General features: G+C 38.2%; 1 protein-coding gene and 1 long non-coding RNA gene across 3 annotated transcripts in view; one reads left to right on the forward strand and one right to left on the reverse strand.

Moving 5' to 3' along the window:
- EFEMP1 (EGF-like fibulin extracellular matrix protein 1) overlaps window positions 1–25,969 on the reverse strand; it is a 59,541-nt gene that overhangs the window by 12,932 nt on the left and 20,640 nt on the right. For both annotated transcript variants that reach the window (XM_016222151.2, XM_016222153.2), the window contains exons 5-7: window positions 6,948–7,070; window positions 2,631–2,750; window positions 1,520–1,639 (exon numbers count right to left, since the gene is read on the reverse strand). In XM_016222151.2, the coding sequence (XP_016077637.1) occupies window positions 1,520–1,639; window positions 2,631–2,750; window positions 6,948–7,070 (363 nt within the window). The remainder of the gene's footprint in view (window positions 1–1,519; window positions 1,640–2,630; window positions 2,751–6,947; window positions 7,071–25,969) is intronic.
- The window catches only part of LOC107544303 (uncharacterized), a 170,492-nt gene continuing 163,970 nt past the window's right edge, over window positions 19,448–25,969 (forward strand). The window contains exon 1 of the long non-coding RNA XR_015715521.1: window positions 19,448–19,531. This is a non-coding gene — a long non-coding RNA (uncharacterized LOC107544303). The remainder of the gene's footprint in view (window positions 19,532–25,969) is intronic.

Consider the following 25,969-nt stretch of genomic DNA (forward strand, 5'->3'; position numbering starts at 1 on the left):
TGAAAAACTACTTTGGTCATATTTTTTAGTTGAAGTAAGAGAGTAAAAATGCTGCAAACTCTCAAGGGCAAATTCTAACAATATTGGCTCATTTCCCCTAGAACCGTGATTTTCAACTTTTTTCATTTCATGGCACACATAAACTAATCACTAAAATTCTGCTTCACACCAAAATATATATTATGTTTTTTGCTGACAAAAAATAGGTATAATTTTGATTCATTCACACTGGATAGCAATTGTTGTGTTGGCTTTCATCTTTTCATAATTTGATAAAATTACAAAAATTTATATTTTAAGAAAGGAAAACAAAAACCTCTAAGGGAAAAGAGGTGAGTGCCCCTGACTAAATAGTCGGTTATTGTATGTTTTAAAAATTCTTGTGGCACACCAGTGTGCCGCAGCACACTGGTTGAAAATCGCTACTCTTGAACTTCACAGCATAAAGAGTTTGTCTTACCATTAGTTTTACTCAGTCATTGCTGACAGTTTGTCAAATCCTGGACTGAACCATATGAACTGAGCAGAATGAATGAACTGGCTTATGGCTGATGCATTTTACTTCGGGTTCTGAAGACCCACACACAATGCAGATTCATATTTGATTTCTCAGAAATTGGGTGGCTTTGCTGCCAAGCTCATCTGAGCTTTGGACTTCAAGTCCCATCACTGTGCTAGCTCCTAGAGGTGACATCCTGGCAGGATCTGGCCTTCAGGGAAAGAATGCTGTGCATTTTTCAATGGTGATGCCCTTATAATTTGCTTAGAAGGGTGGAGGCAGGTATCCAGATTCAGCCTCTTTTGGTTTTGAGCACAGTAGCATGATGTGAGGCCTCTCTGGGTGAAGTATGACCTTTATAGCCCCAAGTAAAGCAGGGAGGGTTCATGAAGAAGTCAGGGACATCAGGTGTCGATGGCACTCCCTCAGGATGTCTTATGCTTTTTAAATTACATAGTGGAACATGCATGTGCAATGGACTCTGAAGGTCATCCCTTCAGTTAAATAGCCCTCTTTAATTACGTGGAAAGTAAAACCCAGGCAACTTAAGATATGTGGTCAAGTCGTACCCTGGCAGGAATAAGACTAGGGGCCAGGTCTCTTGGTTTCTATTCTAATGCTTCTGATGGGCAGTCAGCATTTTTCAAGCTTAAATGTGTACAGTAGTCACCCAGAGTTAGATGTAGACTCTGATTCAGTAGGTCTGGGTTAGGGCCTGAGATTCTGCATTTCTCACAAGCTCCCAGGAGGTGCTGATGCTGCTGGTCATTGGATCACACTCTGAGAAGCAAGACACTAGCACACCTTTCTAATTATTAGCCCACTTTGCATTTAATATTTCAGTCATTTTCTTCTCCTTTTTCTTAATAACACACTAAGAAGTCAATGTTGCAATTGAATTAACTGGATTTTAGAATAGAATTTTCATGGATAAAACACTGTTTTCATAAACAGGTACATAATCAAATAAAAAAACAACAATCAAGAGAATTATTAAAAGTTGTTTGGAAAATATTTTACCTTCACAGTTGAGCCTGTCACTACTTAGCTCATATCCTTGATTACACTGACAGATGAATGAACCAAGAATGTTGTAGCATTGCTGGGCACATTGATTGCTGGCATCACATTCATTTATGTCTAAAAGGAAAAGTTATATACATTCATATATCTATGTCTTTAAACATATCCTTGCTATTTTGTACCTATGTCAGTTGACGATAAGTGAGTGATTCCCTAGCTGGATTCTTTGCCCTGCAGAAGCTCATTGGAGAACATCCATTCAGGTTTCATATTTGTTGGAACAACTTCAAACATCTGTTGCATACTTCTTTTAGAAATACCAGAATATTTTTTTTCTGGGAATGACAGTTATTTTGGGGTTTGATGAATCTTTCCAAAAGAATTTAATGATTCTAATAAATATACATTCCAGTATCTATTTTCTTTTATTGTTGTTCAGATGCAAAATGCCAAGTCTATAAATAATTGATATAAGACACCCATACTGATACGGTCTCTCAGCATGCTGTAGTGAAGATTTATCTGTGCTATTTATTACTTTTTAAATGGGTTCTGTTAAATTCCATTACAATTATAACATAAGCCTTTGAGACCCATACAGAGTTTTGCAATGCTGTAAGGCACTGAAAATATTGTGAAAAGGCATTTTTTCTGCACTAGATTCTTTCCATGTCATGCCAATCTTAAAATTGTGTGCCGTGACATTGCATTCTGAAAGGGGAGAAGCAGCATGTAAAAATCAAATGCGCTTTCAGTGGAAAGTTTATGTACTTGAACTTGCAGTAACCCCTTTGGCACCTTCAGCTTTTATATCACACACTGTTGACTAATTGGTGTGTGTATATCAATGGATCTGTTTTTTTTTTTTTTTTTATACACCCACAGTGGAGAGCTAAAACCAAGGTTAACAAAGTTTTCCATTCACATCTTGATGTATTTTAAGAAATAGATTGGTTACTGTCTTTTCAGCTTTATTCAGGGAAGGTGATGGAAACCAGTTCACAGAAGAGCATAGAAAACGAGAAATACTGCAATGTGGCATGGAGTTTGCTTTTTTTTTTGAAGACAGAAATCAGTTAGTCAGGATGGTGATTCCCAAAAGGCTTACCTACGCAGGTATAATTGTTGGCCGCCAACTGAAACCCAGGACTGCACTGGCAATAAAACGATCCTGGTGTGTTCACGCATCTTTGGTGGCAATATGGAGGCATGGTGCATTCATCTATGTCTAGATTACCGGACACACACACACACACACACACACACACACACACACAAAGAGAACTACATTACTGATTATTCACAGCTGTTTGCTCTCAAGTTTTCAGGAGAGCATTATCTAGAGAAAACTTCATTTTAAAAATAATTATTTTTATTTTATTTTCAAATTAGGGTATACGTGTTTTAAATATACTTTGGCCTGCATTCTGCAGTTAAGTGAGATGTTAAGAACAAAGACTTCATAAACCTGGTTGGGTGGATTGAGATTTAAAAGAGAAAAATAAGACTATTTCACATATATATGAGAATGTCAGTTTGAGAATCTAAAAGCTGATTTATAATGACAAAAGTAAAAAAGAACTATCAGAGAATCAAATGATGTGCATAAAACTAAGAGAAAGAAGGAGTGGGATGCTATTTCGTTGGTGACTTTGGTGAAGTCATTTAAACGTTCGGTATCTTGGTTTTTTCTCTTGTAAAATGTGGATAGTAATGCTAGTATGTGTATCTTATGATGTTTCTGTGATAATCAAATAAAAGAACACTGTGGAAGGAATAGGATGCTAAACCAAAGTGCCCTTCTGACACATTGATGAAATGCTCCAGCCCATGTCCTTCTCATATAAACATTTCCAACTATAAAGTGCTCAACTGAGAACTTGCAGAGCAGGATTAACATTTTAGAAGCATAATAAAATTTCATTGATTCATGAGTGTACACTTTGTGACAACTCCAACATGGCATGCATAATTTAAAATGACAATTATATATGTGCAATGTAAGACTAGGTAGTGACACTGCCTTAGAGTAAAAAAAAAAAAAAAAAAAAAGCAAAACCAAAACTTTATGCTGATCTCTTCTGGTACTTTAATAACTAAAAGTGTGGGAAGCATTGTGCTCAAGTTGCTTCAGAGTAATCTGAGTTTGAATCTTCTGGCAATTATTATCTTGGTGTTAACCTCTTGGAGCTCCCATTTCCTCCTCTGTAAGTAATAAGATGATGTGGTAGAACTGTTGGGAGGATTACATGACAAAATGTAGGCAAATGTCCTTACACAAAACAGGTAAAAACAAATGGCAACTATTACTGATAAGTTGCAAAATTTATTTGATTTAACTTGAATATTGAAACAAATGGTAATGATATGAACATGGCTTCCTCTCTCATTTATTTAGGTGTCTGCTCAAATGTCACTTTGGAAGACCATCTCTGACCATTCATATAAAATAGCTTCTTCTGCACTCTCCCCTTATCCTGCTTTGCATTTCTTTGTAGCCACTGACATGCTTTGACATTATGTTATGCGCTTATTTGCTTCTTGCCTGTCTCCCTCACTATAATCCACGGCAGACAACACCTGTGTCTTCCTCTTGAGGTGGAAGTAGAGTATTTTTTGTCTGTTCACTGCTGTATGCTTAGTACCCGGAACAGAGCCTGGTATAGTACATACTCAACAATTAGTTGAGTAAATGGAAACATCATACCAACTAAGAGCAATTTTAACATAGTTCTTCCTAGTACCCAGATATACCCAGGTGCCAGTCTCGATAGCTAATTTGTATAAATGGTACTTTCTAATAGCTCCATGAGGGCTGTGATTCTGTATAATCTGTTCACCATGATGTCACAGCGCCTAGGACAATGCCAGGTACACAGTCAGCCCTCAGTAAATATTTGATGAATAAATGATGCGTGCCTTTACAGCTAGTAAACATTCATCAAACCATTGTTATTTGCTAGCATTGTGTTTAGCACTGCAAGTTTATAATGATGATCAATATGTGTAAGTTCTATCCCTTTCTAGTATGGAAGATGTGCATGAAAACAGATTACTGAAGGGAATGATAGGTCAACAATAGAAAGGTGTGTAAGGGACAGAGGGACAGTGTGCTACTCAAAGTGTGACCTGCTGACCACTGCTAGTACATGGACTATTTGGCTCAGTCTGCAACAATAAGTACAGGAAATTAGAGTAGTTGTTTAAGAATAGCGATTTGGTGTTTATAGAAGAATTAATTGTAGTTTATTGTCGGTTATAGAAGAATTAATCTGCAACAGAGAGGACATTTACAAAAAGGATACATCAAAATTTGAGAAGTGGCCTGGCCGGGCGTGGCTCAGCGGTTGAGCATCGACCTAGGATCCAGGCCATCGGGGTTCGATTCCCGGTCAGGGCACATGCCCAGGTCGTGGGCTCGATCAATGACTCATCATTGATGTTTCTGTCTCTCTCTCTCTCCCTCTCCTTTCCTCTCTCTGAAATCAATAAAGATATATTTAAAAAAAAAAAATTGAGAAGTGATAGCATAGAGGAGAGAGTGGCTCATTTTTGGAGTAGATCATAGACAACTTCCCAGAAGAAATGAACCTGAGCTGGGATTTGAGATTTAAATAGGAGTTTGCCAGGAGTATATGTTCCTGGTGCTGAAAAAGCTTATGTAGAGGTACCAACATGTGAACCTATGTGATGTATTTTATGTGGGAATTATTAGTAGTGGGATAAAGTTGGAGTGCATTTTTTTTTTTTTTTTGGTGGGAGAGGGGTGTTCAGAGCTGGGCAAGGATTAGGTTAAGGGAGACCTTATATGCTCTGCTAAAGAATGTAGAATTGGCTCTGTAGATGAGAGAAATACCACATGATTAGATTGAATTTAAGAATGTCTCCTACTATCATTTCATAAAGAGCTATAACCATATGTTCCATTCTCTTTGGTTCTTCCCACTGTAGTTTGGGATAGATTTTTTTCTGTACTTTTTATATTCTCAATTGTTTATTTTCCTAATACAGTGAGCAAAACTTTGGTGTCTGTGGAGTTTTCTACACAATCTTATCCTAAATCACAGCTTCAGTCACTGCAAACCCTGGGCCTTTCTTGGAGGCTGGACAGTAACCCCAGCCTCTAGGAACAGCCCATGGCAGGCAGGACTCCACCTGGTCCCATGAGGAGCTCAGTGTTGACATCCTGACATCAACAGCTCACATTCTCAGGCAAAAATGGGTACTAGTTGCCTGTCCCCACATCCTGATCTTCTGTTTCTAAGAGAAAATAAGGACTCTTTACTCCTATGGTAAGAGGTGGTATGTACATCATTGGACAGAGGGAGCCAATTAAAGAGTTGCATGCACAGTGCTGGGCCTTACAAATGAGCCCAGAAAACTTTAGTTTACATCTTATTTGCCAGTCAGCTTTTCCATACCATGTTCTTCCAGTCATTCAAAAAGAGATGCCTAGAGCATCTACTTGGTGGGCACTCTTCAGGGACTAAGGAGACAACAGTGACACAAACCAGACCTGGCCCCTGCCTTGAGGGAGCTCAAGGAGAGCTCTCAAGTAGAGGCACATACTACACTTGGCTTTGCATTCCTAGCAGTGCACCTGCTTGCAGCATAAAGAATGTTTAGTATGTTAACTCGTTACATAATGATAGCACACAGCTATTCAGCCTAGGAGCAGGCTCTGTTCTAAGCATTCCCACACATGAGCTTCTGAAGTAGAGGCTAGTATTATCTCCACAGTACACAGGGAAATAGTGAGATAGAGAGTTTCAGTAACTCACCCAAAGCCTCAATGTGAGTTAAGGGTGGTGATGGGATTTGAACCTCACCATTTGTCTTATAAACTATATTATGCTGAAACCAGTGAATGAAGCCCGAATCATCAGTGTTTAAGTGTTATGGTCCCAAATAGCTAATTTAAAATTATTTTTTCAGTTGCTTTTATGGTCTCATTTATGCTCCAAATTTCTGCTTTTGCATGTAATTAACACTTTGATATTCAGAATATGCTGAACCTTTATTTTATTTTTTAAAATATTTTTTATTGATTTCAGAGAGACAAAGGGAGAGGGAGAGAGAGAAACATCAGCGATGAGAGAGTCATTGATTGGCTGCCTCCTGCACACTTCATACTGGGGATCAAGCCAGCAACTCGGCCATGTGCCCTGACTGGGAATTGAACTGTGACCTCCTGGTTCTTGGGTTGACAATCAACCACTGAGTCACGCTGACCAGGCCAGAATATGCTGAAATTTTAGGGCTAGTTCTTTCTTGTGAATGTGGAAAATGAGTTGGCATTCAGTGAAAGAATAAGCAGTTGTTGGCTATCATTCTCCAAATAAACATGAGTGCTTTGTTTTGAATGCCTAAGGTTTAACAATTAAGATGCTCAAAACAGGACTCTTTACTGCACTGTTGTACTTACCCACACACTGATCTCCTCGCTTCTGATACCCTATAGGACACTGGCAGGCGAAGGAGCCACGTAAATTGATGCACACCTGGTCGGCTCTACAGTTGTGTGTCCCTGCGGTGCACTCATCTATGTCTGTTAAAGACACACAACATAGAAAGGGTTAGAGTTGGTTGTGAAGATGTTAATATTTCCTCCATATTGTCATAAGACTTTTCCTAAAGAAACTGAGTTTTCACTTTACTCTTAAAACAGTACTCTGCAATATTGTTGTATGGGAAATATTTAAAATGATAAATTATTTTTAGTGTTCAGGAAAGAATTGCATAGATGCCAGTATGTACTACTCAGGTTTAACAAATGCTAACATTTGCTCTGCTTGCCTCAGCTCACTTTATTTTGTTAAGAAATGAAACATATCAGATATAGCTAAAGCCTTGCTCCATCCTCACCCCCTTGCCCCCCCACCTACCACTGTCCTGGTAGGGATGAATCCTTCCCCGAGATTTTTTATACTTTTAATGTACTGAGGTACACCCATTGAAACATACAGTATTGTTTTGTGTGTTTTCAAATGTAAGTAAATTGTATGATACTGTTTTTTCCACCCAACACATAAATCTGAAATAATTTTTATTGACAAATCTCTAAAAGTCTGCCAAATAACAGGGTATAAACCAAACTTTAATATTATGCATTCCCTGTTGCTGTTGGTGTGTTCAAACTTTAGAAAGGATTTAATTTGGTCATATTTCTCTAGGAGAGATAGGCTGGTGTAGTGTAAAATACTTATTTTCCCAAAGCATTTCAATTCCGGGAACAACGTAGTAAAGGTAACTTAGGGAATAGGTAGGTTATAGTTTTAGAAAAGTAAAAAAAATGTCTAGTCATAATATATGACTGTTATATTTCTGTGGGATCAAAGTGAGATGTGAATCTATGTGTACACTTATATTACACAATAATTTATGTGATATTTAATTTTGCCTTATGTACATCACCTGTGCATTCATTCATATATTGCTCTCTCACATTACAAAGTGAAACAGCACAAATGAAAGAATTATGTGATTGTGGCATTCTTCAGCAATTTAAGACTCAACTTAAGTTTCATTAAAAATATAGCCTTGTAATTCCTTGATGACAATTTAGCATAAAAACTGTAACAAGCTTAGGGGGTCTTAGAACATCACTGTGGTAGACCCAGGGTGGTGCTTTGGGTCAAGAATCAATAATTTTAAAAAAATGAGCCTTTGGTTAGAATTTATTCTTTAATTCCTGCCCTTCTCTTTAAGAAGCTCAGAATGTTGCCATTCATCTTTCTAATATTCCCAAGGAGAATTACTGCACTTACAGTACCTGGTGTAATAATGTAGGAAGCTCTGGTTGTAAGAGTGTTGTTCTTAGATATGGGCTTCAATTAGCTGGGTGTGGAAATGATACAAGAGATTCCAAAAGAATGAGGGAGGGGAGATGAAAAATACTCATGGGACATATAGCTATTATGGATAATAACCTACTTACATAATTCTTTGAACCTGGTTTTTAAGTTTTGGTGAATTTATTTTTGTTACTGTTTTTAAATTTTTGTTTTGAATTTATTATTATTTTCAAATCACCGATTAGAACTCTATCCTTTTTAGGTACTATGCAAAGGTGTAGCAATCTTGCTTTGAAATTTTTGTTGGTGTCTTTTATTATTTTCCCATATGCACGTGATGAAAACATTTCTACTGAGGTTTCTTCAGGCTTTATGACTTGCTAATGCAGAAATGACAACAGAATTCCTGTTGTTTTATGTCAAGAACATTTGCCAGCATTTGCAGTGATAACAGCCCTGAGAGAAACTGCAATGTGAGATTCAGATGTGGCAGGTTTCCTCAGTACATGCGGGCAGAAGATCAAGGGCTGGCTGGCTGCTGCACTTTCTAGAGGAGGCCTCGCCAGTGGCTGAGGCTTCTTTCTGAGAACTCTCTCTGAAAACTGCCTCCACCCCATCATATTCCTGACGTCCCACAGTTCCCTTCCTACTTTCTTGTCCTTCAGTTCCAAGTCTCTTTGATATATAGCATAACATTTCTAGTGGAATTAATATATCATTAAATAGATTTTAAACATAAACACCGTGTTCCCTGGACCTTCTCCTCCTTAAAAACAGGTCAACTTATCTTCTGAGAAGGGTTATTTAATAAAAATATTGGGTGAGCTAAGGTAATTTAATAAAAACAAGCAAAATAACAAACAAGTAAAATACCACTGCCTCTCCTACCACTGCAATTCTTTTCCTTTCTCTATTAAAAAAACAAACAAAACTGCAACAGGACTCACCTTACTTAGGATTGACTGCTAATATTTTTAATACATATATATGTGAATTCATTTTTTTTTTTAAAATATATCTTTATTGATTTCAGAGAGAGGAAAGGAGAGGGAGAGACAGAGATAGAAACATCAAAGATGAGAGAGTCGTTGATCAAGCCCGCAACCAGGGCATGTGCCCTGACCGGGAATTGAACCCCAATCGCCTGGATCCTAGGTCGACGCTCAACCGCTGAGCCACGCCCGGCCGGGCGTGAATTCACTTTTATCTTTAATTCTTTCGGAGAGGAAACCTTCTGAAATTCAATAAAATGCAGTTGTATGAAATTCCCTTTGAGAAATTATTCCAAAGGACTTGAGGGCCTGCTTCATCATACAGCTTGAGTTGCATCTGCTAGTACATGAACTGACTACATTTTCATTTGTGGCTCTTTGACTTGAGTGTAGAATATTTATTCTCTCCTCTGCTCTTAGCAGGTTATCTAATGCTGAAGGATATACACATATATATATGATTTCTTTGAGCTATATTCAATTGTACTGTCAATTTATTGGTTTATTTAAATAAAACAATTGTATTATTTTGAAAGTTGTACTTTGAGATTCTGTTATGGTATTCACAAAGCATATAAGCCGTATTAGAAAGTTACATAAGAATATACAAAGTCATATAAGAATTGCTGTACACTGTCAAATACTTTTATGCTTCTCTTTTCTACTTGTATGCATTTCTATTTATCTCAGATGTCAGAAAGTTCAATGTGATAAAAAAAAAAAAAGTACAATATACATCTGTGTCAGGAACTCAAAGCAGCATATCCATCCTTGGGTAGATGTACCAGACAACCTGGCTCTCCAAGGTGTGACTATGAAAGCCTGCTGTGGGGAGAATATCTGTAGTGGCAAGAGCAATACTTTATTCATAAGGAAAAGTACTCAGGTCAGCCATGGTTTTCCTGATAATCTAAAAAGGACTCTGGGGAGAGGAGTTTTTGCTTTGTTTTTAAACTATCTATAATTGATCCTTGACAGTTAAACTCACTAAGTTCTTATGCCATCAGTTAACACACTTCCTGGACCCTGGACCCTGGACCCTGGGCTGAAACTCTTTGAGGACGGGGTCTATGTGTTTCCTTTTCTCTGTATTCCTTGTGCCTAGCAGAACCAATGAAACATGGTGGGTTTTCAGTAAATATTTGTTAATAAATGGATGAATGAGTCATGATTGCTGAAAACTGAGGTCTGGAGTTTAAGGAAAGTGGAACCAGTGTTTTATCTCATGGAACTAAACATTTACAAGATAGGTTAACAGGCAAGATGTGAAAAAGCCCCCAGCAAAGTCATCAAGGCGTCAGCGAGTGGGAAAGGATGCGGGGCAGGGGCTTGGAGGAGCGCAGAGGCCAAGAGGCATAAGGCAGCCTTGGGGGGGGGGGGTAAGGCAGCCTTGATGGGGGGACGGCTATAGTGGGTTTGCTGAAGAGGTGGGTTTTGAGCCACGTTTTGAAGAAGGTGAGGTACAGGGGTTGACAGAAATAGGAGGCTATTTCTAGGCAGAAGGCAGGTTGCATTAGAAAACACTGAGGAGACAAAAGTGGTTTGCATGAGAATGGCTGAGAGCCGGAGTCAGCCTGGCTGGAGGCGCTGCTGCGGGAGCAGCACTGCAGTTGTCTGGGCTCATGGTAGTTCAAGTCATGAGCAAAATTCAGGGCCTTAAAGGTGGGATTAGAGTTTGGATTGAACACCACAGGGAACAGCTTTGAACCATGTAGACATAGCCTAATGTAAACATTACCAAAGAACAAAATAATAGAGTGTGCTTCCTAAAATATCACAACACGTAAATCAACTCACATTTCATCATTCTAATGCATTAATAGCTAATGGCAATATTTGGTGATTCCCTCATTTTTCAAAAATGTGCCCATGTTCTCGCTCCTAGTGATTTATACTATTTCAGGTCCCTCTCTTGCTGACTTTGGCACCATAATTGCTTTAAATAATACAGTCTGATCTTTGCTCAGCTCGCATTCCTAGCCTCTTTACCATACTGACGCCCAGTCTATGCAACTGCACGTTTCGTTTTCTCTCCACGTTAACGGAGGTTTCTGTCCATGTCTCTGTGGTGCCCATTAAGTCCCTGTGTACCCTCATTCTCTATGTTTTGGCTCCTTCCCTTCCGTCTGACTCATATTTCCCAAACCCCTGACTCATGCTGCTTTTCTCTCTTATGCAACATTTTAATCTCTTCAATGTTCTTTCCACAATTTGATAACTTACCACGACATGAAGTCACTTAGTGTGTTTCACGGGAAAAATTTTTGTGCATCTTAAATGCTGTAGATTACCAATTAGACTTTTCTAGTTTGTGCTGCTTTAGGTTTAAGGAATAATTCAGAACTACTTTGGAATAACCTACCATTGCCAAGTGATGAGAATGCACTAACATAGGAGGAAGGGGATTGAAATTATTTTGAGTCTGTCACTGCCTGTGTAACCCAGGGCTATGGTATCAATTCTTTTTCTCTCTGCTTCTCCGTCTGTAAAAGACACTGTGTATCCCTCATAACAGTGTACAGGTTTTTAAAAAAATGTTCAGAATATTCAAAATATATATTTTTTGTATCCAGACTGTAAATCTTAGAGTAAAAGAACCATATCTTTACTAGTTCTGTGTGGGGCACTGTGCATATTTGGAAATATTACTTGAGTGTGCTGTCCCTTGAACTCCTGTGGTTAAAAAAAAGGTAGTGGTTAAATTCAGGTTGCTGTTAATTCTTGATCTGTGTTGATTTTAAACTTTGTTATATTTCCCCCAATCATGTTGATCTAATCTCATAAAGGGAGTAAAGTAGGCGGGGCGGGGATCATGCATTCATGTTTGCTCTAAGGAGTTACTTTACTCCTGGCCTCTTTCTTTCCTTTTCTCTCTATTTTCTTCACATGTTTAAAGATTTAGATAGATACCCATCTGCTCAGAGTGATTGGTCCTAATCCTTTCTACTGACAGGACAATAAATTAGTTCCTAGGAAAGTACTCTTTCTACTTACTCTACAAAACTTTTTAAATAAAAGGGACTCGTTGGGTGAAGATCTTACAGTTACTTGGGGTATTCATCCTATTTTTCAACATGATCCTTGAAGGTAGGAACTACCTCAACAAGAGCTGAGGGCATTGCTGTTTTCCTGCTGCCTCATCCATTAATGGCTATTGATAACAAAAACCTGAGTATATTATGTTGATTGAAACCTGATTAAGAATGAGTGTACAGTTTGTTAAAATTCTCTACAAATTTGTGAAAGTCTAAAATTAATTGGTGTAAAAATAGATGGATGCTTAGCAATATCTAAACACCTACTATTTGATTAGGAAATCAGATCTACAGACTCTGACTTAATCCTAATAAGAGCTCTGTGGAATAAGTGGTTACATCATCCACAATTTATGGGTGAGGCAGGAGGATGTCAATGAAATGTAGATTGGTGAGGTAGCCTGCCCAAGGTCACACAGAGCAGAAATTCAAACCCAAAATTTCCATTTTGCCTCTGCAATTTAGGCCTCCAGAAAGACTTATTTCCTAAGAATTCTAGATAGCAGAAGTTTTACTGTAGTTATATATATTTAATTTTTCTTAGAATTAAAGAGAAGGTTGTTAATCTGTAGTGCCTTGATTCCTCCCTTGTGTCTTTCTTCTATGTTAGAATAACATTCATAACTCTCCAAGTCTTCTGTTTCCCTTCCCACTCTTTAGCCAATTATCAACAATTTTTGTCAAAGACTTTCTATTTCCCTTGCTGCTTCTTTCACAGTACTGGAATCAGATTTATCTGGGCCAAATGCCCAATTCTAGTTAGCTTTTCACCCTTCTGAAATTATCAACCAGAATTCACCCAAGCTAAGCAGTTCTAGTGGAGAAAATAAATACTGATATTAAGTAACAAAAGAAGTCTGTCTTCATCCATGGCCAGCAGTAGATTTATAGTTCTAGATTCTTATCTGTTCTGGCAAAAAAGATTGTTAATAACTTGGTGTGCTTTAAATGATAAACAAAAACATCACCAAAATCAACAAATATCAGCCTCCCTGATAGTTCATGTTTTTGTTTTAGAAAGTGAGGCAAGTGTCCTGATGTCCTTGGCTCTGTACTGTGTTCTATCAAAACCTTGAAATATGCTGTTCCCATATGGAAAAATGCTACGTGTGCTTGGAGTTGCTTTTTCCAACAATGATGATGGGTTTGCCCTGCAAATCGGCCCTCTCCTACCTAGTCTCCCCTGTAGCTAATAGTGTTCATTTGCAAGATGATTGGATGAGGGTAGACAGAGGGTTTGAGAATGTGGGGGGGAAACCAACTGATAGAGGTGGATACGCAGCTTGTGACGCGCCTGTATTACACACAAGCCAAACAAACCCTCAGTCACAGGCCAAAGAAGGAGAACGGGCAGGGAAACAAAGGCTTGCTTCGCCTTCTGCAGGTGATTTTGTACCCTGGCAAAGGGAAGCTCATTGCTTTCAGAATCTTAAAGAAAAAACATTTTCTATGAATAAATAATTGTTAATTGTCAGGGATGTTCTCTGGCATCTCTGTGAATGTCATACCTAGCTAATCTCCCTTTTTTATCCTTAAACTTAATTATCCATTAAGCAAATGTTTGGGAAAAGATGGTCCTAGTATTTGGAGGTAACGCTGTATTTTGAAACAAGGAGCATCATCAGCCTTTGCTCCGGGGTGGCTCAGTACCAGGAATTAAAAACCCTCTGTGGGAAAGTTCAAGCACATCTCATACGAGCTGTGCACCTAGCCTGTGCAGGAATTAGGGTGCCACCTTATTATAGGATGCCTATGTACTGACATTTCACTTGTGTTTTCCTGGTACACCACCACTTCACATTGACCCTCCTACCCCCTTCCACCCCCAGCTCCAGATCAAATCCCTGGAAAGTGATGAACTGAATGGAGACTGACTACATTCAACTGAGTCCACCATGCACTGCCTGAGTGCTGTGATTTTATTCCTGGCCCCTTTTCCTGAGTCCTTACAGCCAGATTAGTCAGTCTCTCTAGCCCAAAGTACACACATTCCTGGCTTACTCCTTCAGGCAAATCATCACTTGAGGTCACATAAGCCCCTGGCTATGGCAATGCCAATTACAACAAGGGTGGCTTGGTGACCTCCTAATTGTATGAGACCAATTACATTATACTTGTTGTTCGTTCAACAATAAACAGCCTTTGCGCTCTCTAAATTGAGGCATACTACTAAATTTGCTGAGTGTAACTTGGCAATACTTCTCTAAATCATTAAGTGCCTAAGGCTTTGAAATAAAGTATATCTTTGTGCCTCTTGCCCTTAGAGCATGTTACCTTCTTGTGTGTATTTTCCTACCCATTTCATTACATCTTGCCTACGATGTTTCTGTACAATGTTTCCCCATATGCCTCAGGTCCCTTATGTTCTTCTGAATTCCAAATGGAGCAGAGAGGTATAATGAAGGGGAGGGGGGTGACTCACCAAAACTGCACTAAATACCTTTTTATTTTCTCTTTTTGATTTAAAATTTCAGTACAATGAAAAGCAACGAGAGTATAAATATGTAGGTAAATCTAAATGAATACTGAATACATAAAACTATAATAGTAAGGTCTTTGGGGATTTATAAAAATTATAGAATGAAAATATGTGAGAATAATAGCATATAGATTGGCAAGAGGGTAAATAGAGTTTAAGAAATTTAAGGTCCTTGCATGTCTGGGAAGAGGTAAAACTACTAATTTATTTTAGACTTTGATAAGTCAAGGATGCATGTTAAGGTAATCCCCGGGGAAAACACTAAAGAAATTGTAAAAAAGTATGAAACTACAAAGCTAATACAAGGGAAAATAGAATACAAAATATTCCATCATTTTAGAGAAGGCAAGAACAGGAAAAAAAAGAAACTAAAATGTACCGAACCCATAGAAGGCAAATACTAAAATGGTAGTTTGAACCTAAACATATAAATAGTTATAGTATATGTAAGTAGATTAAATACTCCTACTAAAACTCCAAAATTCTTAGGTTGATTAAAAACACAGACTTCATAAGCTGTTTCAAGAAACATAACTTAAATATAATAGCATTGATAGATTAAAGAAAAAACATACACTGGAGCAAAGGTAGTCTATTCAGTAAATGGTGTTGGGAAAATTGGACAGATACATGCAAAAAAGAAAATGAGACTAGATCACCTTACACCATACACAAGAATAAACTCAAAATGGATAAAAGACTTAAATGTTAGTCTCAAAACCATAAAAATCCTAGAAGAAAGCATAGACAGTAAAATCTCAGGCATTTTTTGTAGCAATATTTTTTCTGATATATCTTTTTGGGAAAGGGAAACAAAAGAAAAAATAAACAATGGGACTACATCAAACTAAAAAGGTTTTGTATAGCAAAGGAAAAGACAACCCACTGAATGGGAGAACATATTCACCAATGATACATCTGATAAGGAGTTAATATCCAAAATTTATAAAGAACTTATACAACTCAACACCAGGAAGAAACAATCTGATTAAAAAATGGGCAGAAGACCCAAATAGACACTTCTCTACAGAGAACATACAGATGACCAATAGAATATGAAGAATGCTCAATGTCACTAATCAGCAGAGAAATGAAAATTAAAACCACAATGAGATATCACCTCACACAATAAACAACAAGTGCTGGTGAGGATGTGGAGAAAAGGAAACCGACCCTTCTGCACTGTTGGTGAGAATGCAGATTGGTGTAGCTACTGTGGAAAGCAGTATGGAGTTACCTTCAAAACGTAAAAATAGAACTGCCTTATGACCCAGCAATTCCACTTCTGGAAATATAACTGAAGGATCTCAAAACACTAATTTGAAAGAATATATGCACTCCTATATTCACTGCAGTGTTATTTACAACAGCCAAGATTTGGAAGCAACCCAAGTGCCCATCAGTAGACGAGTGGACAAATACCATAGGATTTCACTTATATGTGGAATCTAATGAATAAAATAAACTAACAAAGAAAATAGAAACAGACCCACAGAGACAGAGAACAGACTGTTAGCTGTCAGAGGGGAAGGGGACTGGGAGGCTAGGTGAAAAAGGTGAAGGGATCAAGCAAACAAAACAAAAACTCATAGACACACACCCTGGCCAGTGTGGCTCAGTTGGCTGGGCATCGTCCTGTGCCCCAAAAGATTCCCTTCCAGTCAGGGCACATGCCCCAGTTGTAGGCTCAATCCCTGGTATGGGACCAACAAGAGGCAGCCGATCAATGTTTCACTCTCACATTGATGTTCCTCTCTCTCTCTCCCTCTCCCTCCCTCCTTCTCTCTCTCTCTAAAAATCAATAAAAAGAATCTAAAAAGCAAGTAAGCAAGCAAACAAACAAACAAACATGACAGCTCGTAGACAGAGACAACAGTATGGTTATTACCAGAGGTAAAAGGGAGTGGGGGGAGTGGAAGAGGGCAAGGGGGCAAAAAAATTTTGAACTACATATACCCAAAGATATTAGCTTTAAAGCTAATTCTGTTAGCTTTAAGAATCTGAAATTAAAACTCTGCTGAATTCCTGATTGCTGTTGTAAAAAGTATTTATTCTCCAGTTCTTCTCTCTCCTGCCCTCTCTAACTTGAAATGTTGACTCCTGAGAAACCTGAATAAGATGCTCTTGCTTTTGGGAGGACCATGATCATGAGTCTCTGTATCTTCGTTTTTTCTTTTTCATTTTTTTTTTTGCAGAGATTTGTCCCTTCTTCTAATCTGTAGAATCAATGGAGGGTCTAAAATGAGCTCATCTTTAGGGACAGGATTAAATGGCTCTGTTTGCAGAGTAAGATGAACAGAAAGTTCTCCTCAATGTTTAAATGCACTACTGTGTACCTGTAAGGTTATACACTTGTCAGGAATGTAGAGTATCTTAATGCCCATTTGGCAGCATAAACTCTGGAAAAAAGTCTCATGGGGAAACATTTCCTGTACACTGTTCTTATGTGTGTGGAGCACAGAAGGAGATGGACTTGCACCAGTTATGCAGCTGATGTGCTAATGGTAGATTCCAAACTAAGGCAGTCTTTAAGAGAATTTCTTGGCATGAATAAACACAGGTAAAAAAAGTCTATGTTCTTAGATCTATTTTATATACTTAAAATGGTTACTGCATGAAGCACATCCATGTAGTCTATCATGTTCCAAGTTTTCATTTTAGAAGAAAATGGAAAAATTGAGCAATTCATATTGTTAATTTTAAAATTAGCCTAGAATTATTTTTCCTTAGAAATGCAATAATTTGTTTATGGAAACCTTTAAATGAAAACCTTTGGCTTCAGGCACATATGTGGTTGATGCAGATGGATGACTGTGAGGCTTCCAGATAGGTGTAAGGAAGTCATTGGTCAGTGACCTTCAACTATGGATCTCTTTCTGTGGCATTCAGAATTAGAATAATCATTCTATTTTCTCACTGCATAGTCTTTTGAAGGTCTAAATTATTTTCTTTGAGATAGTATCTTTCTTTAGTTGATTATGCTAGGTTTTTTTCTAGCCTTATTATACCAAGCATTTATTATACCAAGAATTAGAGTTTATGGGAGGACTTGTTGATCTTTTGAGAAAGTCTGAGAACCACAGAATATAATTTTGTCTTATTCAACTCACTAACAGGAAGATATAAAGTATGACTGAGACAGAACAGTGGGTAAGATCATGGGTTTTAGAGTCAAATAAGTCTCAGTTCAAATTCAAGCAACACCACATTTTAGTTATGTGTCCGGAAAGGGTAATTATTTAATCTTTCCAAGTCTCACTACCACATTTGTCAAGTAGGGATAACACCCATTTCATAATATTATTGTGAGCACTAACTGAAATAATGCACACCCCAAATGGTACCTGGTTGACACTAAGTGTTCAACAAATTGTATTTAACATTGTGCACTTCAGCCGTCGTTTGTGAGTACTGTTTATCTGGCTCAGCACTGTGGCTCTTTAGTGCACCCCCCACAACTGGGAGCTCGGCAAGGCTACCCCTGACATCTTCATCTCCTCAGTGAGGTTGGGCTGCTGTCCAGGCCCTCAGGACTCCAACACCTGCCAGCTAATCTTGTACATAGATATCAATATGCACATAGATATCAATAAAATGCAGGAGGTACTTTATGACTGGTTTGAACCTCACTGCAGCAATAAGAAGTGGTTTCATGTAAAAGCTAGTCTCTTCCTTAGATTCCAACTTGCTGCTTTGTGCAACATACATGTTGCCATTAATCTACCCTTGCCAACCTCTCTACTTTAACAGAATAGATTCCCCTTCAAGGTCCAGCCCATGCCCACCTTCTTTATGCTTCTTTTTTCAGGTTCCTTTGGTCAATGTAAGATCACTACAGAAAATAGCTTGTCCAGCTGATCTTTGGGACAGCTGTATCCACAAACTATCTTTGTTAAGAAAGAAGCGTAGCAGCAAACCCCCTAGCTTGGGAAAGTCAGCTGCCTTGGTGAGGTCTTGGAGGGCTGTTCTCCGCCTCACCTTAGCTAGAGCCACCTTAAGGATGAAGGGATGCCCCTGGCACTTTGGCTCAGGGCCCTAAACAAGTTTTGCCCTGATTACGGAATTCTGGCTTTTCCCATTAGGAAACCAGCAGATGGATAACCCTAGGCACACGTCAGTGGCCTACATACTTTTATAGCCTCAGTCTGTTGAAGGTACCAATTGAGCTCTCCATTAGGTTTGATGTATAAATTCGCTCACTGTTCTATTATAAAGTGGCAAAACACTTAAGATAAATAACACTCAATGCTTCCATAATATTTATACAATTATATTGTCACTAAAACAAATTTTTTACAAGAGTACGGGATGCTGTGCCAAATAAAGTGCGTGTGTACAACCTCTTGTAGTTTCTGCAAAGGCTGAGTTACAATTTTATTTTCAAACTAGGCTCCCAATAAGTTTTCATACAAACTTTAGGGTGGAACAAACCCCAAGCAGTAAAAATTGTTTAAGAGTTACAGTAATATTCTGTGTGGATAAAATCAAAATGGCCTGGAACAATGCACTAAATGCTGAGTAGATTTTTAAGGCTGGAGTTGACTCTTTATTTTATTTTTAATCCTCACCCAAGGATATTTTTTCCATTGCTTTTCAGAGTGAGTGGAAGGGGGACAGAGAGAGAGAAACATCGACGTGAGAGAGACACATCTATTGGCTGCCTCCCATGCGCACCCGGACCGGGACCAGGGATCGAGCCTGCAACTGAGGTATGTGCCCTTGACTGGAATTGAACCTGAGACCCTTCAGTACATGGGCCAACACTCTAACCACTGAGCAAACTGCCTAGGGCAGGATTTTTTAAAAGCTTTTCCTAAGCTATGGTATTTTCTCCACTACATTATATTTGATAATAACTTAAGCTTACAAATAGAGCTGTGCTATTTGTTGAACGAAATAAATAAATACATATGCCTTTGAAGCACTGTTATAAATGGAAAACAAAACCAGTTTTAATTAGTTACAACAAAATTACCTAACTGGTTAACAAATTTAGAATTCAGAAATAAGTTTTAAAAGCAAATGATGTGTTTACTTCTTTTGTGAACAAAGAGGGTGGACTTCATTTGCATTTGCATAAGTACATTTCAGATTGGTTTAGGGCATCTTTCACTTGGTGCAGAGGAAGTCTGATTATGTCACTTTCCAGTACCTTCAAGATGAAATCCAAACTTTTTAACATGACAGGCAGGGGCCCTTCATGATCTGAGTCTTGCTTACCCTCATGTGCTGCACACTGAATCATATAGAACGCTTGTTCCCTTCTGTCTTCTACTCACAACCTTAGCAAATGTTGTTGCCTCTGCATGGAACGTGCCCCTCCTCCCCCGGACTTCCTTTCCCCCAGTTTGTTAAAGGCTAATTTCCACAACTTCCTAAGACTAAGGCCTGGTGTCACCTTCTCTGGGAAGTCTCTAAAATGGAATCCAAAATGCCACATTGTAATTACTGTCCGCTTCCTCTTAAACTGTGAGCTCTCTGAGGGCAGGGACTATATGCTTTTATCTTGTATTCTCAGCATCTGCTGTGCTTTGCACACAGTAGTTACTCTCAACTCAGGTTTGTTGAATAATCTCACACTTTGAAATTATGTTTAGGGATCCAGCTCCAGGATATCTAGTCTGTGGTCTTGTGCCATCTCCCAAACTGTAAATAACAAAGCAAATGTTAAATTTTTCTTTCCCCATCTCTGTTCCCAAATCCAACATAAAATAAGAAAGTAAATCCAGACAACTGACACATCATCTCCTCAGACCCCATTCTAGAGAAGGAAAAGTATAGGCCTGACTTGTTTATGAAGTGTTCCAGAATGGAAACTTAAATAGATCAATAAATGGACAAGCCAGGTGCCTTACCTTTGCAAAATTCTAGCTGTGGGTAGGTCTTCAAAAACAAACAACAAACAGTATCATGACTTAGTGAAGCGGTCTTTAAATCCAGTTAAAATTCCTTTGGATTATTCTATAAACTAAACTATATATTCTTACGTTCTCAAGTTCTTGTTCTATTGGCTTAGCTGTCCAGCCTTGCCCTTACTCCCAAACTGCTGTTCCTCTTTTTGTACTCCACTTAAGTTCTTATTGTTAAACAAAGATAATTTTTAACTGGAAAATTCATTTCCCCTAAACAAATCAGGAGAACTTGTTGCTCTCCTCTACTTATAACCAGATTATTGCTTAGTTCATTCTTATGTGCAAATTAGATGGTAGAGGACTCATAGGGGAGAGTGGGCCTATGGATAATTGCCTCTTTCTATAATTTCCTACAATTGCAAAAACCTTGTTATAATCAGGGCATGACTCTGCTTACATTATGTTCATTATATTTTGCAGTGTCACTGCCTTAAACATGTTAAAATAAGAGTAACTGCTGTTAATGGTCTAGGTTTAGACATAGTTTATGGTTAGACTCACTCCATATTCCTTCAGTCATATATTACGACTGATGAACATTCTATAGTTTAATGGCTATGGGCCCAAGTCAGAAAGGCTGATTGTTCAAGAAGATCATTTAAGTACTTATTTTACTCCTAATTGGTAATTTCATGGGTGCAGGACCTGAAATTATACAAAAACCTTATTTGTTTAGAATTTAATGTTTACCTTTGCAATACCTTTAAATAAATATATTGCTAAACAATATTATGAACAGTTTGCCCTACTTGGAGTAGCACTTGTATAGAATCATCATTTGACTCAGGAGAAGCACTTGCATGTAAAAATAATAAACGTGTCTGTTAGAAATAGTTTCAAACAAATTATTATAATCCTGAACATAATCCTTGTGGATCAAACTCTATTTTTATGCTTCTTATTAGCAATGTTAATATATGTACAGTACTTGAAAGTTAATGCATTTCTTTCTTGAGAAACTCCCTCATCTTTCGATAAATCAGACTAACACATGCCCTCTCCATCCCCGTTCTGCACCCCAGTCTGTTAGGATGATTTACACATTTAACTCTCTATGTATACTTATTTTTCTTCCTCATCCTACAACTATCTAGAAGTAGCATTTTCATTATGCCACTCCTGGCTCAAAATCTTTCACTAGTTATGACAGTACTAAATCTAAACGGCTTAACTAAGAATTCAGGGTTCTACATAACTGTCCTCCAGTGACTTTTCCTATCTTGTTTCCTGCTGCCCCATAGTACCCTGATTTCCCCCACGCCAAACAAGGACACAACACTGCTACCATTATTTTGTATCCTGGGTGTCTACCCAGCAATGTCTACCTTCCTCTTCTCAGTATGATTCACATCCAGTTCATCCTTCATGACCCAGGAGATCACTTCCACTCTCTCCACAAAGTCCTAACTGGCCCCTGTTACAGCAACCAATCTCTCCCCTGGACTCCTCCACTGTTTACCATCGGTTACACAGGACTGAGGCTCTCCACTAGGGTTTTGTTGACTTGAATTGTTGAGCTGAATTATTTGTATCATTTAATATTTTAAAATCTGACCTTAACCTACCTCTTCAGATAGACTGAAAAGTCCTTGCAAGATAGGTGGTGTGTAGGCGTCTAGTACAATTTGAACACATATTAAGTGAATGCATTGATGCATGAACTGATGAATAAGTGACTAAAATTTGAACAAATGAATGCATGAATGGTATAGATTTCAGAGTATACATGGAAAAAATATAGCCTAAATTTACACTAACAATTTGGGGTCTACAGAGAGAAAGACAGAGTTCTTAAAAGCCAAGGCTCTTGATATTTAAATCATCCTTTAATGCCCACAGGGCAAAAAAGTAGTGGATCCAGCCAGAATGGCTGGAAACAGGCCCTTTTGGTTCCATAATCCCTCTATTGAGCACTGTGTTTTTGGGAATTTAAGATCAGCATGAAGTTATGGTGAGAACCTGGCCACACAATGTTTTCCTTTCCTTCTATCTAAGGAGGGTTTGTGACCTCATTCTTTGGGAAGTGGACTCTCCTCCGAAGCAAATGCAAAATGGGTATAAGACAGACCCAATCTTACTCAGAGAGTATGCACCAGTTCTGGGCTGGGGGGAAGTCTCATTGCTGAGTCATATATATATATATATATATATATATATATATATATATATATATATATATATATATTTATTTATTTATTTTTTCTTCCTTCTGAACCTTTTAAAAGATCTACTCTGGTTTCAGTTAAATTTTTTTTTTTTCTTTTTCAAAATAAACCTACATGGCCACTTCTTCAAATTTGTTCCAGATGGATTTAGTCATAGAATGATTGATTATCCACTCAGTTGTGAGCTATGTGGTTAAGCTCAGAAACCTACAACAAACTGAGTTGGAGCCGTGCTTCATGGCAAGTGGCAGAAAGGATAATCCTTAAACTGTCATTTTAGAGTTAGTGATGAGGAAAGAGGAATTTAGTGGTGCTACTTATGTCAAGAGAATGTTTTAGTAAATGGATGGCTGGATATGAGGAAATCTTATGAGCATAATGCTTTTTCTCCCTCTGGGCTTCCCAGTAAAGGGAACCAGATATGACTGGGAGTCCACCTGAGGGCTGCCCCAGCTCTCACTGCCTGTTCCATGGACCAGACCAGCCTCCCTAGGATGCCCTAGGCCAGAGGCCAGAGCCTGGCTTCTACCTGGCTGCTGAGGCACCCATTTATCCTACTACCCACTCCACAGGCTTATGGAGGTTTTTATTATTGGCATCAGAGACACCTGTCCAAATCTGGAAAATAATTCTTGAGGAGAGTGAACCAGGAGAAAATGTACTACGCTCCATACAGAGCTGCATTATGTACTTTAAAAAGCAATTTAAGAACATTTGGTCCATTTCCATGCTCTTTAAGGGAAAAAACACACCCTTCCTTTGGATTGTACTTACTCCTTTTAATAGTTACATTAGCCTTTATTCTTTCCCTTTGGTTAATTCACAATCTGACTACTAGAATATTCTTCTAGGGGAAATATGTAGCTGGCAGCCTTTCATACATGTCACCAATTTATAGGTCCTCCTATACATGGATTTAATTTCTTGATTTCCACCTTTACTGATTTTCCTGTTTCTGCTAATTTATCTTTTTCTTTCCCTTAGAGTGGCAGTCTACTTCCTTATTGCCTTCTTGTTGAAAAACAAGCCACTATTCCCCCTCCTATCAAGATACCTACTCCTCAGAATCCCAAGAAAGTTCATGTTGGATTTTATGGCTTCTGAATTTTTAACTATTACTCAACCTATTATTATAAACTTAGGTTATGGTCAGCACATGTCTCCTAGTAGACTTCTGAGGCAAAAGAAAAAAGATAAACATAGTTAAAACATAAAAACAATGATCCTAGGAGCAGGCTTTTGAATAGGCTGTAGGAGGAAAAATGTGACCAAAACAGAACAGAGATTTCTAGGGGGAGAGATGGAGAACATTTTCCATGATTTCCTAACAACCAAAAATATCACAGATGTCTAGGACAAAAGTTAACATGAAGCAAGAACAGTTTAAATTTCTTTTATGTAACAGGCATGTGAGTACATGCTAATCTGCAAAATAAAGGGAGTTTTGTCTTTACTCATAAAGTTTTTGTTTCAACATGGATATTGTTTGTTTGTAGAGTGGAATAAAGGAGGATTTTAATTAAAAAAGAGGTTTTAAAATCAAAGGATATAGTTATAATTATTAAGGAGTGGTTTTGGAAAGGATTGATAGCATTTTAGAAATCCCAAATCCATGAAGAAGAAAGGGATACTTTCATACAAAAGGAGCTGTTAGAAGCAGCAAGGTTCTTCTTTTGGACAGTGCTTTGCCTGTTTCAACCACACCCATCAGGCTACATATCTGAATGACTCATCCAGTCTCCTGCACTCCTGGGGAGGTGGGTGCATTTTGCTTTTTAACTCATATTTTGCTTTTAGAAACTATTTAAAATTCTAGATTTAACTCTAAAGGTTTGGCCGGAATCAGTTCAGGGGGGATTTTAATTACAGATTGTGGTAGGCAGCTTCTGACCTGGATCCCAATGATCCCATTCTCCTGGCATCCATGCCCCTGAATGTGGGCTGGATCTAGTGACTGGTTCCTAATGAACAGAATATGGTAAAAGTGATGAGTTGTTACTTCAGTGCTGAAATTACAAAAGACTGTGACTTCGGTCTCATTAGTACTTTCCCTCTGGCTGACATCTTCTCGTGCCCTTCACTTGCTCCCCCTAATGAAGACGGCTGCCATGTTGTAAGATGCTCTTTGGAGAGGTGTATGTGGCAAGGTACTGAAAAAGGAAGAACTCATGAGGCAAGGAGGCAGGAAGTGAGTCCTGGCAACAACCTTGAGTGAGTGATCTAGGAAGTGGATCCTTCACAGTTGGCCTGGAGACAACTGCAGCCTTGGGAAAGACTCAAAGCCCGAGGACCCACTCAGCCACATCTTGATTCCTGACCTAGAGAAATTACAAGGTAATAAATGTCTGCTGTTTTAAGCGCCTACATTTTGGGGCAGTTTGTTAGATGGCAACAGATAACTGGCTCATAGACCTCCTTATGTGATGGATAATAATGCATAAGCTCAGGAAAGACTGATTGCTTTGGCTGGAAGTATGGTTTAAGACTGAGGCTGGAAAAAAAATCCCAAAATGTGAAATGAATAAATTCATAGACTTTAAACAGATTGTTCTTTGCTTGTAGGTACTCATGTTCCCCAATGAAAGTAGGAAATCAATTTAAAATCAAGGAAATAAAGAGCCTACAACACTTAGTGTTGGCACCTTTACATTTTAAAGGAGTTTATAGTGATATATGCAAAAAGTATATTTATACACCAAAATAAAAATAACTCCTTTCTAAGCTAGGATTGAAATGCAGCCCTGGGCTGTGGCATGAACCAAAATAATTACCCTTGTCATTGCCTAGGGAAAAGACTTCAGTGATCCAGCTTTTAAAGCTTCAGTGATTTGGTCCAGACTTTTAGCAAACAACCAGCACAAGGTGTGAACTGTTTAGTCAATAAAGATTCAGGTCATTAGAATGTCTGCTTTTTGTTTCTGAGTCATTAATGCTATATAATCACAGAATACACCTGCATTCTTCCCAGGGCAGATTTTAACTTGCTCTGGTATGTTTTCCTGAGAAAAATGCCATTTGAAAAGCAAAGAACTCCTATCAATAGAAACAGCTTAAATTCCAGGCTTGTATG

The sequence above is a fragment of the Miniopterus natalensis genome, chromosome 13 (assembly GCF_054644295.1).
Source record: "Miniopterus natalensis isolate mMinNat1 chromosome 13, mMinNat1.hap1, whole genome shotgun sequence".
NCBI lineage: Eukaryota > Metazoa > Chordata > Mammalia > Chiroptera > Miniopteridae > Miniopterus > Miniopterus natalensis.